The following is a 14,987-nucleotide window of genomic DNA, read 5'->3' as shown; positions in this document are numbered from 1 at the left end:
GATTTGCACATTCTAATAAAGAAGGGGTTATCATCCTTACCATCACTGCTACTACTTCTATCACCTTCCTTGGATAGCTCTCTCCTGGAAATACTTCCTTTTTTGGAATTTTTGAATAAAGTTTGATGTGAATAAAGCAATGAAGTTATTTCTCTTAACTTTGGATTATCAGGCCCACCACTAAAGATTTTCAATTTAGTAGGTCTTGGGTAGGCCTCTGAAGTGGTATTGTTTGAAGGTGTCCAGTTATGGACTCTCATGATTAAGTACTGAAAGTACAATGTAATTTAGGTGGTAGACCTGGTATTAGTATCCCTGTTTTATACCTATGGAAACTGGATCAAAGGGAAGTGAACAAAGTGAGGGGAAAAAAAAAAAGTTGTTTTTTTTTTTTTGAGGCTGAACTTCAACAACTTCACTGATTTGATGAAATGGGAAATTCTATACTAGCATGAAAAAATTTGATAATGAGGAATTTGTAATACATAAAACAAGAGAAATTTTAGATGTGGCACTTTTTATCTATGTGAACTTGGGGAAATTATTCAATCTTTTAAGGCCTCCGGCTAATCTGAAAATAGTAGATATTGGGGTTCTTCCACAGTGAATGAGTTGTCATGATAAAGTACTATTGTTAGTACAGTACCAGAGAAATGGTGCATTTTTGCAATTATACATTAACAATTAAAAAAAATCATCTTCTGTTGCTAATTTGTGTTAAAGGTACAGATGTAGACAGAATGTCCATAGATAAGAACCGATTTCAGAAGTGATGTTCATGCTTTCCTAGTAGCTTAATGATCGTTGCTGAAAATATAATGTACCTGAGATTATTAATTTGCCTTTAGCAAAACTTGTAGTTTGAAATTCTCTTTTTTCATAATATTCAAAGGTCACTTACCAGAATACATAAGAACCATTTTTTAAGAGGTCCTCACAAACAACAACAAAAAAACCATAACAAATATGCACCTGAACTTTAAAAAAAAAGAGTTCCTTACAGCTAATAGAAAATTTATCTCTAAGTGTGGTTTATAACTTTTTTCAATCAGTAGTATTTAAAAATTTTCCATATTCTACTCTAGGCCTCAAGATGCTGAGAGAGAACAAAAGATACCTTCCTGATGTGGGAAATTGGGCATTCTGACATCACCAAGGAAATTGTGCACACAGTAAATAGGAAGAAACAAGACAGGAACAAATATGCACAGAATGGCTTTTATTTTTGAGTTAAGCAATTATGGATTCATGCCATATTAGTATTCCAAAATACAGCCTAAATCCATGACAACAACTAGCCACCATATTCAAATTCACTTTATTTTTGTTAAACATGATATCCTTTTTTGGATAGATGACTGAATTATAGTTGTTTTTCCGTGTTATCTGCTGAATAAGATTTGATGCCTTGTTGCTCAACTCCTTGTGCCATTCATGGAACTATCATATCATCCAGGATGCAACGATCGGAACATCAAATAGTAGCTTATCCATCACAATATGCTATAGCAATACACCTAAAGATATATGTTCTTGACTTGGTGAAATGGCTCAGCAATTTCCTCAAGAAACTAGGCTGTTTTTCCCACTCTGCCTTCCTCAGCATATTTTCTGTCTTCATGATCGTTACCGAATAGTTGGAAGAAGGCTGTCTCAGCTCCAGGAATTGCATTCTCAGCTTTTCTTCCTGAGAAAAGAAGAGGAAAGTCAGAGAAAGTACCTCCCTTCATAGTCCAGTTCTTTCAGTGATAAACAAAACCATTGCCTAAAACTTCTCCAGCAGGCTTTTCTCTCTCAAGACAGAATGGAGTAATATAACCAGCCCTACTATAAGAACTCTGGGAAAGTGTGTAGGCAGGTAAATTAGAATGAGATTGTGCTGATTGACCTAAAGCAGCATGATTCATCTCCCAGGATCGGGTATTTTGTTTCCCTTAACAAGGTCTGTTTATTGAAAAGGCAGAAAACTATGGTAGTGAATAGAACTTGCTAGAGTGCATTTTCTTTTTTTATATTTTATCTTTTATTTCTTATTACATTTATTTTGTTTAAGCACTAGTATGTAATTACAAACTTTCAAGCCTTCATAATATATTATATACATTTCAAATTTTATGTTTGATTTATTTCCAATAAATAGTTGTAGTTTCATGGATAATTTAAGGTATAAAACTGTAGAAATTTATTCAAATTTGCTTTAGAAGTTAGAGATTTTAAGTCTCATAAGATAAAAATACATTTTTTTATTACCTCTATGGTGATTTTTAAAAATAATCTTGGTCAAGATTTCTGCAAAACACCAAATCAAGCACATAGCAATTTTTTTAGTAGGCAAAGAAAGTTGAAATATTAGCATTTGCCAGTCTTACTTTCAATGATGTTTCTTATGATCATGAATTATAAATAAATAACAATGAAAGTATATTTAGTCATTGTGTGTGTGTAGCTAGAGTGCATTTTCTTGTTGCCATTTCTTTTTCTGTATTCTGAACTGTACTTCTCACTTTTGGCATCTCAAGACTCATGTATGGAATTGAGCTCTGGAGAGTAACAATGGAAAATGGCAGCTGGAGGAGACAGCAGAGGTATAATAATGCCTGAAGTGACCTTGGACTAGGATTCTATCCTGATGTTATCAGTCACTTCCAAGGAACTATTAGGAGATCTGAGGAACTGACTTACATTACTCAAATTCACAGAACACTGACTGCAAAATCTAATCTGTACACTTAAGGTGGAACATCTATTCAAGAAGAATTCACATTAGTTATCTCCCCGGCCTTCAAGTCTGCCCTCTGATGCTGTACTTGGACTTGGGAGTGTACAAGCCATTGTGCTGCAGCCTTACTGGCTGGCAATGCCAATCAGGGTTGTGATACTGCAATATGAGGACAGGGGCAAGGGACTTTTCCACCTGTTTCCCATCTGCCTGTAAATTCTGTGAGAACTATTCCAATACTTCTTTGCTCTCTACCAGCAGAAAGCCCTGCTTATAGCAGTCATAGAATCAACATGATTAGTTCTCATTAATATCTTTGTTCCTAACTTTTTACTATTATATTTCTCTTTGGGAAAGAGGGACATCCTTATCCTAGAGAAACTTAAGTAGAGTATGATGAACAACTGTAGTGAATAATGAGGATAAGGGGAGTTAGGTGATCTTTAAAAATTATTTCTATGAAATACAATGATTGCTGTTTTCCACATAAGATTTTGTGTGATCCCCTCATCCCTAAATAGCATAGGAGGGACCTACAAAGCCATTTAAAAAAATATTTTTTTTGTTGCACATGGACACAATGCCTTTATTTTGTTTAATTATTTTTATGTGGTGCTGAGGTTTGAACCCAGTGCCTCACACATGCCAGGCAAGTGCTCTACCACTGAGCCAAAACCCCAGCCCACAAAGCCATTTTTAAAAGCTATGAGTTAACCACATTAACTCATTTAACTTTGCTGTTCATCTATATTTACATTAATAGTATACTGGTGTAGATTAAATAGTACTGCAAGTGACAAAAAACCCCAATTACTCTGTATTAGTTAGAAATTATTTCTCCTTCACCTAACCAACCCAAGGCTCATATGGCAGCTTCATAAGTTGTTGTTCTCCAGGCTCTGCACATCTTCTTGCTTTGCTGAACCTCCTCATGGTACAAGATGTTGTTCAAAATCGAGCCACTTCATCTGCATGCCAGCCAGCATGGAAGGACTTGCACTTTCCTATCAAGAACAAACAGAAGTCAAAACACATCTCTTCTAATTGTATCCCATTGTTCAGAATTAGTCACAACGTCAAATCAGGCTGCAAGGTAGGCTGAGGAGTCTTTATTCAGGACAATCCAGTCATGTCTTCTAATCTGCATAAGGGATGAATAGTTATTGGTAGAGGATAAACAGGTTGTTCAACAGAATTGTCACCTCGTTTTTCCTTACTTCTTTCTTAGATTTGTTTTTGTTTTTAAAATAATAGCATTAATGAGAAAGTTCACACTCTACACAATTTACCTATTAAAAGTGCATAACTCAACGTTTTTAGTACATTCAGTTATATAACCATCATACCATCAATTTAGGAACATTTTCATCCTCTTCCTTAGCAATTATTCCTCTTTTCCCTCTACTATTTCTTTTGGCCCTAGACAATCATTAATCTGTCTTTATGAATTTGAGTATTATGGACATTTCGTATAAATGGACCCCTCCAATATATGGTCTTTTGTGACTGTCTTTTTTCACTTAGTATAGTTTTCACAGTTCACTAATTTTGTAGCAAGTATTAGTATTTTATCTTCACTTTAATAGCAGGCCATCATATGGATATACCACATTTTATAAATGAAGGAGGAATTAGCTGATGGACACTTGCATTGTGTGCACTTTGAGGATATTATGAATAACACTGCTATGAAATCTATACCCAAATTTTTGCGTGGATACATGTATTCATTCTTCTTGGGCACATTCCTGGGACAGGAATTGCTGGGTCACATGGTTACCCTATGACTAACCTATTGAGGATCAGCACAATTGTTTTCTAAAATGGCTACATCATTTTATATTCCCATCAGCAATATGTGAGGATTCCAATTTCTTCACATCCTTACCAACAATTGTTATTTTTTCACTTTTTTGGTTCTAGTCATCCTAGTGGTGTAAAGTGGTATCACTAGGTTCTTATGTTTTATAACACAAAATCTAAGAAAATATGAGATGGGGAAAACATTGACCTATATGTTTAGAGTCCCAATTCCCTTGCTTAGAGTGAATCACTTACCCTTTCTCAACCTCAGTTTCTTCTATGAAAATGTCAAGCTGCATGGATATCTGAGATCTATCTGCAAAAATTTTATTCATCTAGGATGACTGAAGGACAGACTTAACTACAGCATTTTCTAAGAAAACTTTCCAGGAAATGTAGGTTTAATTAAGCAAAAAAAAAAAAAAAAAAAACTGGTTCATTTTAGAATAAGAAAAAATTATCAATATGAACATATTTCAATCCTCAAGATTATTTGTACACAGTTGGGCATGGTGGCACATGCCTGTAATCCTGACTGCCTGGGAGGCTGAGGCAGAAGGACTGGAAGTTCAAGGACAATCTCAGCAACTCAGTGGAGACCCTGTGTCAAGATAAAAAAGAAAAAGGGTTGGGGATGTAGCTCAGTGGTAGAAAACTTCCAGGTTCAATTCCAAGTCAAAAGAAAAAGTACATTTTGTTTCATGTGTATATGTGAGTCTATACAGGTATATAGATGTATATATACCATCTACACACATATATATGGTATCTCATAACAGGCTGTGTTCAAAATGTTTGAAAAACAATGGGTTGAACAAAATTGTTGGACTCTTACTTATTCAAAATTCATTATCTACAACTCACTTAGTTTAATATTAACTTGGTTTGGATAGTCACAGGCCTAAGTTCACAGTGATGAACTGTGACCAGCCTCAGTGAATCATTGCAATCCCATTCTCTGTTTTGTCTACTTTCCTTGTATGTGAGAACAATCTTACAGTATCTTCCACTGAGTAGCAAGTTTAAATCTGACACCTTCCCCAAGCCAACAGAAATGTTACCTCAATTTGGATTTCTACAGCACTTTGTGCATTACCCTTATTACACGGACTCCCATAACAACCACCTCTCCTCCCACCATAGGAACAGTGTATGCTTCTATAGAATCAAGCGGGTCTTTTTTTTTTTTTTTTTTTGTCAGTGTCCCTAGTGCCTAGCAATGTTAGCTGAAGTGACCCCAAATAGTTCTCATCTCATCAATGAAAATAAATAGAAACTTCCCTTATAAAGCTCAGTTATCTATTTCTCTCTTGCTTTACAAGAACTGACTTAGGTACTTTTACTTATGAAACCCCAACATGATAAACCTATGGGGGGGCTGCTGCAAAATTTGATTGAGCAAATCACAATACTTAAGATAATAACAATTTATGAGTGTCTGTGAGCAATAGGAGCCTGGGTACCCGTATGAAAGACACTGTGTAATTCTCTGGAACACCTGACAAGTATATATATATATAGTGATGATTCAGTTCCCTTAATGTGAACCTCGAGTGCATCCGGCCTCACATCTGACAGCGAACGTGGTACAGCTGTCTGAAACCCAGCAGACAGGAAGGCGGAGGCGTCGCCGCACGAACTTGTACTCGCGGCGCCCGGGTCCCCAGGAAGTGTCCTAACCATACATTTAAACTGCCTTCGAGGAGGCCGCGGACAAGCCCTGCCCATCGCACCTGGTCACCGAGGGTAACCTCGGGTCGCGGGATGCCTGCTAGATTCCGGCATGGAGCCGCTGTCCGCGGCTTTTTCTGGATAAGCGATGCAGGCTGCTTCTCGCATTTCCCGAATGCATCTCGGGCACTCGACCCTTCATCCCTGCGGGGGTCCAGATCACCAGCCCAGATCACCCCCCCCCCCCCCAGCTACCAAGCTTTCCCCGCAGAGCCCGCCCGCCGGAAGTGACGAGCCGGAAGTCCCTGCTCCCACAGGGGGCGGGCAAACAAGATGGCGGCGCCCAGCAGCCGGTGAGGAGAGAGGACACGGGGATCCCGGGGAGCGGCCAGAATCGTGCGTTATGGCCGCATCCCCGCACGCTTTCTCCTCATGCCTCCTGACAGGTAGTATACCCCACCTTGGGAAAATTCTCTCTTTTCTTTTTAATTTTGCCACGTGCGAGGCTGTAGCTCTGGCCGGCTGCAACCTTGGGAGCCCTTGACTAAGTCAGCTGGTTCACTGTGAGGAGGAAGTGACCTTGGGAATAGCCTAGCATGAAGAGGTCACAGACTTGTGAACCAGCCTGGCGCTGTGGCCCCAGTGGTCCACACCGTGTGCTCCATCCTCCTCTCCTGGATGTGAGGGCAGAGTTAAATCTTAGGGTTCCACAAACCTCTTAGCATGCCAGAGCCTCAGGTCCCAGCTATAGGCTTGAAATGAGAAGGAAAGCACTTTGCTCCCACTCAGAAGCCCTGTTGTAACTTAAAGGGTCATGGTGATATCTGCAGACAGCAGGCCATAATCCCCTGGGACTTTTGGCTTTCTGCCCTCAGCGTGTCCCTCGTATGATCAACCACTTTGAAAGACGTGTGACGAATGATGAAGTTTCAGTGCACTTTCCTCACTCTTTGTTAAGTTCTCTTCTCAAATGTCACCTTTTCAGAGAAGCCCGCCCTGACCATCCTATCTAAAATAGGGAATTCTGCCCTTCCTTTCTCATAACATCCTATTTATTTCATTATGGTTAACACAGTCCATAATTGCTTATATATAAGCTTATTTGCTGTTTCTCTCAACTAGATTATGAACTTCATTAAGATAGGAGGATGGGGACAGTGTATATCTGGTTCACTATGTGCTCAGAATAGTAGCTTGTGCTTTCAGAATCATTTGTGAATGAATGACATTTGCCCAGATGGAGAGTATAAAGAAAAGATTGGGGATTGTTTTGCCCACAGTGTTTTAGGATGATAACTATTGACTGTGTGGAGTGTGTGACCTGTGGTTCATATTAGAGACCAGATACTAGAAGCCAGGAATGGCCTGTTTGGGTTTTTTTGTTTTGTTTTGGTTTGGTTTGGTTTTTTTGTAGTTATAGAGACTGGATGCCTTTATTTTATTTGTTTATTTTTATGTGGTGCTAAGGATCGAACCCAGTGCCTCACATGTGCTAGAGAAGCACTTTGCCACTGAGCTACAGCCCCAGCCCCAGGAATGGCCTTTTGGTCACTCTTCAGAAACTTTTCAGGTCTCACCTAGCACACACAAACTGTCTGAGTTGTTTTGTGACTCAGTGAAATTCCTTTCTTCTTTTTTATAATGTAATTTTATGGGTCTCTTCTAATTTGTGTGATCTCTGAGCAAGTCATTGGACTTTTCTGGAATTGAGTTTGCTCAGTTTATAAAATGAAATAATTGAACTAGATGATCTCAAAAGTTGCTTCTGGCTCATAAAGTGAGGACAGAGTAGAAAGGTGTGTAGATGAAAGAAAGTTGTCCAGAGTTTAATTGTTGAAAGCTGGGGTATAAGTAATGGATGGAGGTGTGGGGGTGTGGTCATTGAACTCTTCTACTTATGACTACCGTTTTCCATAATGAAAAGTTTTGTGTTTTTAAAGCACTATATTTCTTTTTTAAATCATGTATTTATTACTTCTACCACCTCTGATTGTGAGTGTTCTTTAATTCTAACCTGGGTAGTCATTCTTGGAAATCTCATCCCTAGTTAGTACTTGAGTTATCCCCTGTGTGGAGGATTCTCCAATGTCATACCTCAGACTAGCTGTTTTTCTGCCTTTCCTGTAGAGCAGTTCCACTTAATTGCCTACAACTTCCCACCCCTGTCCCAGTCCAGTGAATGGACTGCATGTGGCCCACATAGTTTGTTGCCAGATCAGTCTTTCGATGGTGTTGGTGTAGAAGGAATTAATAGCTTACTTTCTGAAACTGAATGTGTGACCAGTAAATCTAATAGTAAGTGGTCTCCATGACTTACTGTGATCCACTTGGAAGAGACCTTGATGGGAAGAGGTGGCAGAGAAAGTAAACTAGGACTGTTTTAGATACCTAGTAATCCAATAGTTGTGTCTGATTTTGCTTATAAATTTCAAAGTATTTTATAACCATTAAAATATTTTAGGGTCTTTTAGCTGTTGTCTTATCTAGTTTTAAAAGCTCTACAAATATGATTCAATATTGATGGTAAATAGTGGTTATGGTCACATATTTCCAGTCCTGTGTATTTTAAAACCTACTTTAGCTTACCCAAAGGCTGAAATATTTATTTTCTAGGTACTGATTCAGAGAAATTAACATATTTTGCCTAAAGAAATTGTTTTCATTATTTATAAGTATAGTTTCCTAGCTGTTTTTTCTTCTTATTCTGTAAAATCTCAGCTTGGCCCACTTACTCTTGAAAGATATTTTTCAAAGGTGGTTCCAAACATATATTTCTGTGTGTAGAAAATATGCATGTCATAATTAACTACAGTTTGAGAATATGATTTTAGTGAATAAGTGACTAACCTCTAGTCTAAGATAATTGCCATGTATTTCAAGGGTAGTGTTAGTTCTCCTTCCCACAATATAGGAAGGTCATGTGGGCTATCAAGTCATCTGCAGAGAGCAATTGCAAGCAAGGAAACAATATAAAGTTGAACAAATGCTAAAGTGTGTGTGTTTAGTGAAAGGTCATGAGACAACAACATTACTTTGGTGAGTTGTCTATACGGATTTGGGTGAGTAATATGTATTATCGGCTTCAGGAAGAAAACTTCAGTTTTATGGAACATGGAGGCAGGATGACTGGCTTGACTCCTATTACCATTACTATGGTTCATATGTGAGATTATAGTGATCTATATCAGTAGGAGTGAAAAGGAGTGGATAGATTTTACCTATATTTCAGAGCTGAATGTACTTGATGATTATTAGATGATAAAGGAAGAGTTAAGGAGATCCTAAAATCTTAAATAGCTAATGGTTTTCTCTGTAGTACAGAATAGAGTTAAAAAGGGTGAGAATAAAGTATTCTCAAAGATATATTGTTATCCATCCATATGGAGATACCAAGAGCAGTTGAATATAGACCTAATGACTCTAGAAATGGGTTGAAAGTGAACAATTACCCATTTGCTCAGGGATCATATTTATTGTTCAGAACAAGGGGAACACAACTCCTTTAAAGCGTTAGACCCAAAAAGAGGAGACACCTAAGAAACTATGAAGCAGAAAGCAGAAGACCAAGAACCTTTGGTGTCATGGAAGTCATTGAAGGAGAGACTGAAAAAGAAAGAGAAAAACTGTGGTGTTGTACAGATTGTTAAGATTGTACAGATTGAATGGAATGAGGCCTAAGCCAGAAGTATCACATTTGTTGATTTGAGAGGAGATGGAGTAGAATGATTAAAAGCCAAGTTCAGATATAACCAGAATAGTTTATTCCTAACTCCATAGATAGAGTCCTATTTTATTGAGAACTATTTCTTCTCCCTAGAGGAAGAAATAGAAGAAGAAATAGTTCACTTACCTTAAGTGAACAAAATATTAACCTGAAATATGTATGTTCCAACTTATTGTCATTTATTGAGAAAAATAGTGTTATTCATTTTCTACTTTTTTTTTTAAATGGTTGTATTGGTTGTTTTATTTTTTATTTTTGGGGGTACTGGGGGTTGAACTCAGGGCCACTCAACCACTGAGCCACATCTCCAACCCTTTTTTGCATTAATTAGAGACAGGGTCTTGTTGAGTTGCTAAGTGCCTCACTAAGTTGCTGAGACTGGCTTTGAACTTGAGATCCTCCTGTCTCAGCCTCCTGAGCCATTGGGATTACATGCATGCATCACCATGCCTGGATGGTTGTTCTATATTCTTCAAAAGATCTATAGTGGCCATTTTAGCATTTACTATAATAAAAGCATAATGATTCGAATATGAAAAATTTCCCAGGTTCTCCTGATGAATTATGTTGACTTAAACCACTAGAAGGCTAATAAATTACATTTATTCACAACTCTGGATTAGAAAATTTCAGAGCTCTGACCTGTCATATAGTAAGCACTTACTTTGACTTGCTTTGCTATTGGGCAGGTGTAGTTATCATTTGGTGAGAAATATTAATCATGCTACCATTTCTTCTTCCTCTTTCTCTATTTTAGGTTGGGTAGGAGGATGTGTCTGGTATCTAGAAAGAAAAGCTGTGCAAGAATCCCCTCACAAGTTTATGCGCCTTTTCAGGAATGTCAATAAGCAGTGGATTACATTTCAGCACTTTAACTTCCTCAGACGCATGGTATGTTTCTCAGTCTATTGCTTTCTGCCTATATACTTTTTTCTGTATGAGGGAATTTCAGAAATTCCTATTATAAGAAAAGTTTTAGAAGTACTGTTTGAAAAAGACTTTTATTTAGTGTCCTCTTAAGTTTATCCAAAACTTTAATCTCTTGTTTTGATTATTCTTAACTGAAACCAGAATAACTCTGGCATTTGAGGTTAAAAGTATGATCTTGAACTTATTGATTAAGTTTGGAGAAAGATTGAAAACTTCTGGCATATTTCGACTGGGCTAAAATTAGGAAAAGCTGAACTTTTATGATCTATCTTTTTAAATTCTTTGAAGTTCTGTAAGTACATAAGTAATACAGAAATGATTATTTTAACAACATGATCTTCTTATTTTCTTAAATCAGCAGTGCATTTGAAAGTCTTTTTAACACATAGATTTCTGAATAGACTCAAATAAATTTTGTAATTTGTGGGGCATTTTATAATGGGCAATGATAACTTATCTCAATCCTCTTGTATTCAAATATATATAATGCCTAAAAAAACAACTCTGAATTCACTCATCAGTTGTAGGTCATATCTAAGGCTGACATTTGTAATTTCAAGTCATTCTGACATAATGAAAAAGACATTTAACTAGTTACCCTCTGAGGTAGTTCCTCATCCCAGAGCTACTTATATCTGGTTATTAGCTCTTGGTTTTGTCAATTTCAGAACCTTAGTGTCCTCATATGTAAATTAAAAAGAGAGATTAATATAATTAATCTTCTTTAGCAACTTTTAAGAAGATTAAATGAGATATGTGAACTATGGAGCACCTCACAAATTTAGTTTTAAACTACTGATGGAAGATGCTAGTAAACAACCATTTAAAAGTATTATAAGGCTTAGTTTTAGAGTAACATATGAGTTTGTTTGTTTCTTTTGGTTTAGTATGTGACGCAGCTGAATAGAAGCCTCAACCAGCAAGTAAAACCTAAGCCAGAACCAGTAGCATCTCCTTTCCTTGAAAAAATATCGTCAGGTCAAGCCAAAGCAGAAATATATGAGATGAGATCTCTTTCAGCCCCCAGCCTGCCTTTGTCTAGAAACCCAAGTGAAAAGCAACTAATAGAACTAGAGTCTGCCTCCATCGTTGAAAGCCCAACAGATGTGGGAAAAGAGGAAAAGCAGTGGAAAGAGATGAAACTGCATGTGGATGATTTGCCAGGGATTTTGGCTCGCCTCTCCAAGATCAAACTCACAGGTACTTGGTTTTTCTGATGTGAACACCTACTTGCAGCTTTATTTTAATTAAAGAGCTAATTTATTTATTGTTCCCAAGTAGCTTGAAACTGTAAATCCTTTATTAGTATTTTTCTTCTCTTCAATTTTATTAGGATTCAGAATCATTTTTTTTTGCATTCTGTTTACACAGAATTGTAAATAGTATCACACTAGAATTGTTGTATTAAAACTAATCTTTCATTTATAATTAGAATGTTTACCTGCTTTTTCTTTGCCTTTAATGTTTGTATACCTACCACATTTTTAAAATGCAGTATTTGAGTTCTAGAATAAAAAAAAAAAAAATTGAGTTGCTGGGCTTGGTGTGAATCCACAATGGCTACCTGGACTCCCAAATCACTTCTATGTTTTGCTCCTTGGAGTGCCCCTGAGACTGTCCCATGGGCACAGGGGTAGGGACTGCTTTGCTGAAAGGAGGTTGGGAACCACTGGTTTGTTTATTTGTTTGGCTCGTCCTAACACATTGAACCATTTTTTTTTTTTTTTTTTTTGTCTATAGTTGGATATTAACCCATAATTATGTCCTTTGGATGTGACAACAACCTTGTGAATCAGGACAAGCATTATTATTCTCATTTTATAGCTCACCTTTTACATTACCTATTTGTGCTAACCCTGTTTGGGTAGTATGTCCTGAATCACTCTCAGATGATGAGGTTAAACCAAGTACTATTGAAGGACAGAAAGTGCTAAGTGATGTTATGGAGTCAGATGAACCGATGAGACAGGGAAGCTTTTGAAAGTAGAGAAGTATCAGGGAAAGATTGATGTTGTTCACTTGTCTTTGAAAATTCAGAGTGAAAAGAGGTAAGCCAGACAATTTCCTCCAAGAGTACCCAACTTCGCTTAATGAAAATATTTTTGGAGCGATGATAAATAGACATAGGGGGAGTTTGATGAAGGAGCTAAAGAATTTAGTAACTCTAAAGAGACTTGCATAGTGTAACTCTAGAGAGACTGATTCTACAGGTATCCTTGAAAACATATCTTTGTGCTTTATGCTAACTAGGCAAGAAATCACATTTCTAAAGAAGTTAATTTTTTGTTATTACACAAGTGGTCGGAGTGTCATGTTGTTAACATATTAAGAATGACCAGAGATATGGTCATATGGATGTCACTCAAGAAATGAGGCCTCTCAGTCTAATCCTTTGCTCTAGTCAAACATCTGTTACCAAGAGAATTTTTTGTAATATGTATAAGATTTGCTTTCTTATCTTCATTTCCTAAGCCATCATTCCTAGTTCAAGTCCCAAAGAAATGGAGACATTGTTTTTTTGCAGTAGCTCCTAACTGTCCTCTCTACTTTTATTCCCTGCTTCCCTCTCCCCAGTGTGGCAGTTCATGCTACTCAGAGCTGCCAGACTAGCTTTGCCAAAATATTGCTTTCAGTTTTCCTGACTTCCACTCATCTACTCTTTTTCCATATTGCCTCCTGCCTCAGCTGCCTGGTTTTAAAGGAACATTGTAATCTGGAATGGTTAAACTCTTCCCCACAATCATACCTCTTTCCCTTTCTCCATCTTCTACCCTGTGACTAGGGTCAATCCTTTCACCTATACTTGTTCTCCCTGTCTGTGGAAGACTGGCTTGCCTGTCTTATATCCAGTCAGATCCTCTCAACCTCTTCAGTAAACTGGTTTTGGGCCTCAGTCTTGAGTTCTGATCCTGGCTGTGATATTTACTAGTCAGTGAGACTTTGGGCAGTTCCTTAACTTTATTGATACTATTTCCACATCTGTATATTAGGAATGATAATAGTGGTTTAGGAATGAAATCACATAATGCATCTAAACTCCCAACAGCATGCCTGAAGCGAGGGAGCCACTGAAAGGTTAATTGGCAGATGATTACAGATGTCTGTTTGATTGTTTAAGATACATCGTTTCTACCTGTACAGGGGCTTGAGGGAAATGAGCATTACCTAGGAAGGGAAATTAAGGAGGGGAATTTTAAGCAGTGACTGAAGCCTTTATAAAGGCAAAGAAGCCAGTTCATCCTGGCATGTTTAGGGAATAGCAGTATGACTTTGAGTAACATAGTATGGCTTAAGTGTCACACAGGAGAGGTACTTACTGAGATTGAAGAGTTAGGCAGAGGTCATGTTGAGAGTTGGGCTATTATACCACAGCAGTGGAAAGTTCTGGAAGGTTTTTTTTTTTTTTTTTTTTTTTTGGAGGAATATGATCACTTTATGGTTTTCCTTATTTATATTTTAAGTGTCTTAATTACTGTTAAATTAATATAGGTATGTTATTTTAAAAAAAGTTTAAATATACATCTTAAACTGAAAAAGTGCCTTTTCTGAAAAACTACTTGAAATATAGCCTTTTCTTTATATATACAGATATAAATATAATTGTTTTCTTTAACAGAAATAGTAGGATCATTTGCTTTCTCTCCCTTTTTCCATATATTTACATATAGTTGTGTAACTTGCAATTATCTTGTAAACATAGCTTTCACTGACAGTATTCACCTCACAGCATACTGTTCCTTTAATGGATCTGCCACTCTTTAAGTATTCCTTTACAGGTAAGTATTTAGGTTATTGCTAACTTTTTGCAATTAAAAACAATTATTTGATTAACTGTGTTCCCATAAGTCTCTGCATGAGTACATGACATTATCTGTAAGATAAGTGTGTAAGAATACAGTGGCTAACTTTAAACATTTTAATTTTTGATGTCAACCAATTTGTTTCTGTCTCACTCTACTCCTACATGTAGTCTTTACCATTTTTGCCAGTTTGTTCATTGAAAGATTTTTGTAAATTTTCATTGTAGGTTTTTGTGGGATTTATCATCTTTTTCTCTTATTTTGATCAGGTATATTTTTTTCTTCTGTTGTTTGCCTCTTGTATCTTTGATATCCCTTATATTCTTAATTATTTCTAATA

General features: G+C 37.0%; 1 protein-coding gene and 1 long non-coding RNA gene across 2 annotated transcripts in view; one reads left to right on the top strand and one right to left on the bottom strand.

Moving 5' to 3' along the window:
- Positions 1-1,212: 1,212 nt before the first annotated feature.
- On the bottom strand, positions 1,213-6,429 carry LOC114108387 (uncharacterized). The gene is made up of 3 exons (XR_003585467.2): positions 6,256-6,429; positions 3,566-3,723; positions 1,213-1,687 (listed from the first exon to the last, which is right to left on the bottom strand). It is a non-coding gene; the product is annotated as an uncharacterized lncRNA (long non-coding RNA).
- Positions 6,430-6,511: 82 nt separating this feature from the next.
- Cox10 (cytochrome c oxidase assembly factor heme A:farnesyltransferase COX10) overlaps positions 6,512-14,987 on the top strand; it is a 121,575-nt gene continuing 113,099 nt past the window's right edge. Inside the window, exons 1-3 of the mRNA XM_027956018.2 lie at positions 6,512-6,639; positions 10,675-10,808; positions 11,735-12,047. Coding sequence (XP_027811819.2) covers positions 6,597-6,639; positions 10,675-10,808; positions 11,735-12,047 — 490 coding nt within the window. The 5' untranslated portion in view covers positions 6,512-6,596. The remainder of the gene's footprint in view (positions 6,640-10,674; positions 10,809-11,734; positions 12,048-14,987) is intronic.

Source organism: Marmota flaviventris, chromosome 17, assembly GCF_047511675.1.
Source record: "Marmota flaviventris isolate mMarFla1 chromosome 17, mMarFla1.hap1, whole genome shotgun sequence".
Lineage (NCBI taxonomy): Eukaryota > Metazoa > Chordata > Mammalia > Rodentia > Sciuridae > Marmota > Marmota flaviventris.
Note: the sequence above shows the minus strand (reverse complement) of the source record. Positions and strands in the feature narration are given on the sequence as shown.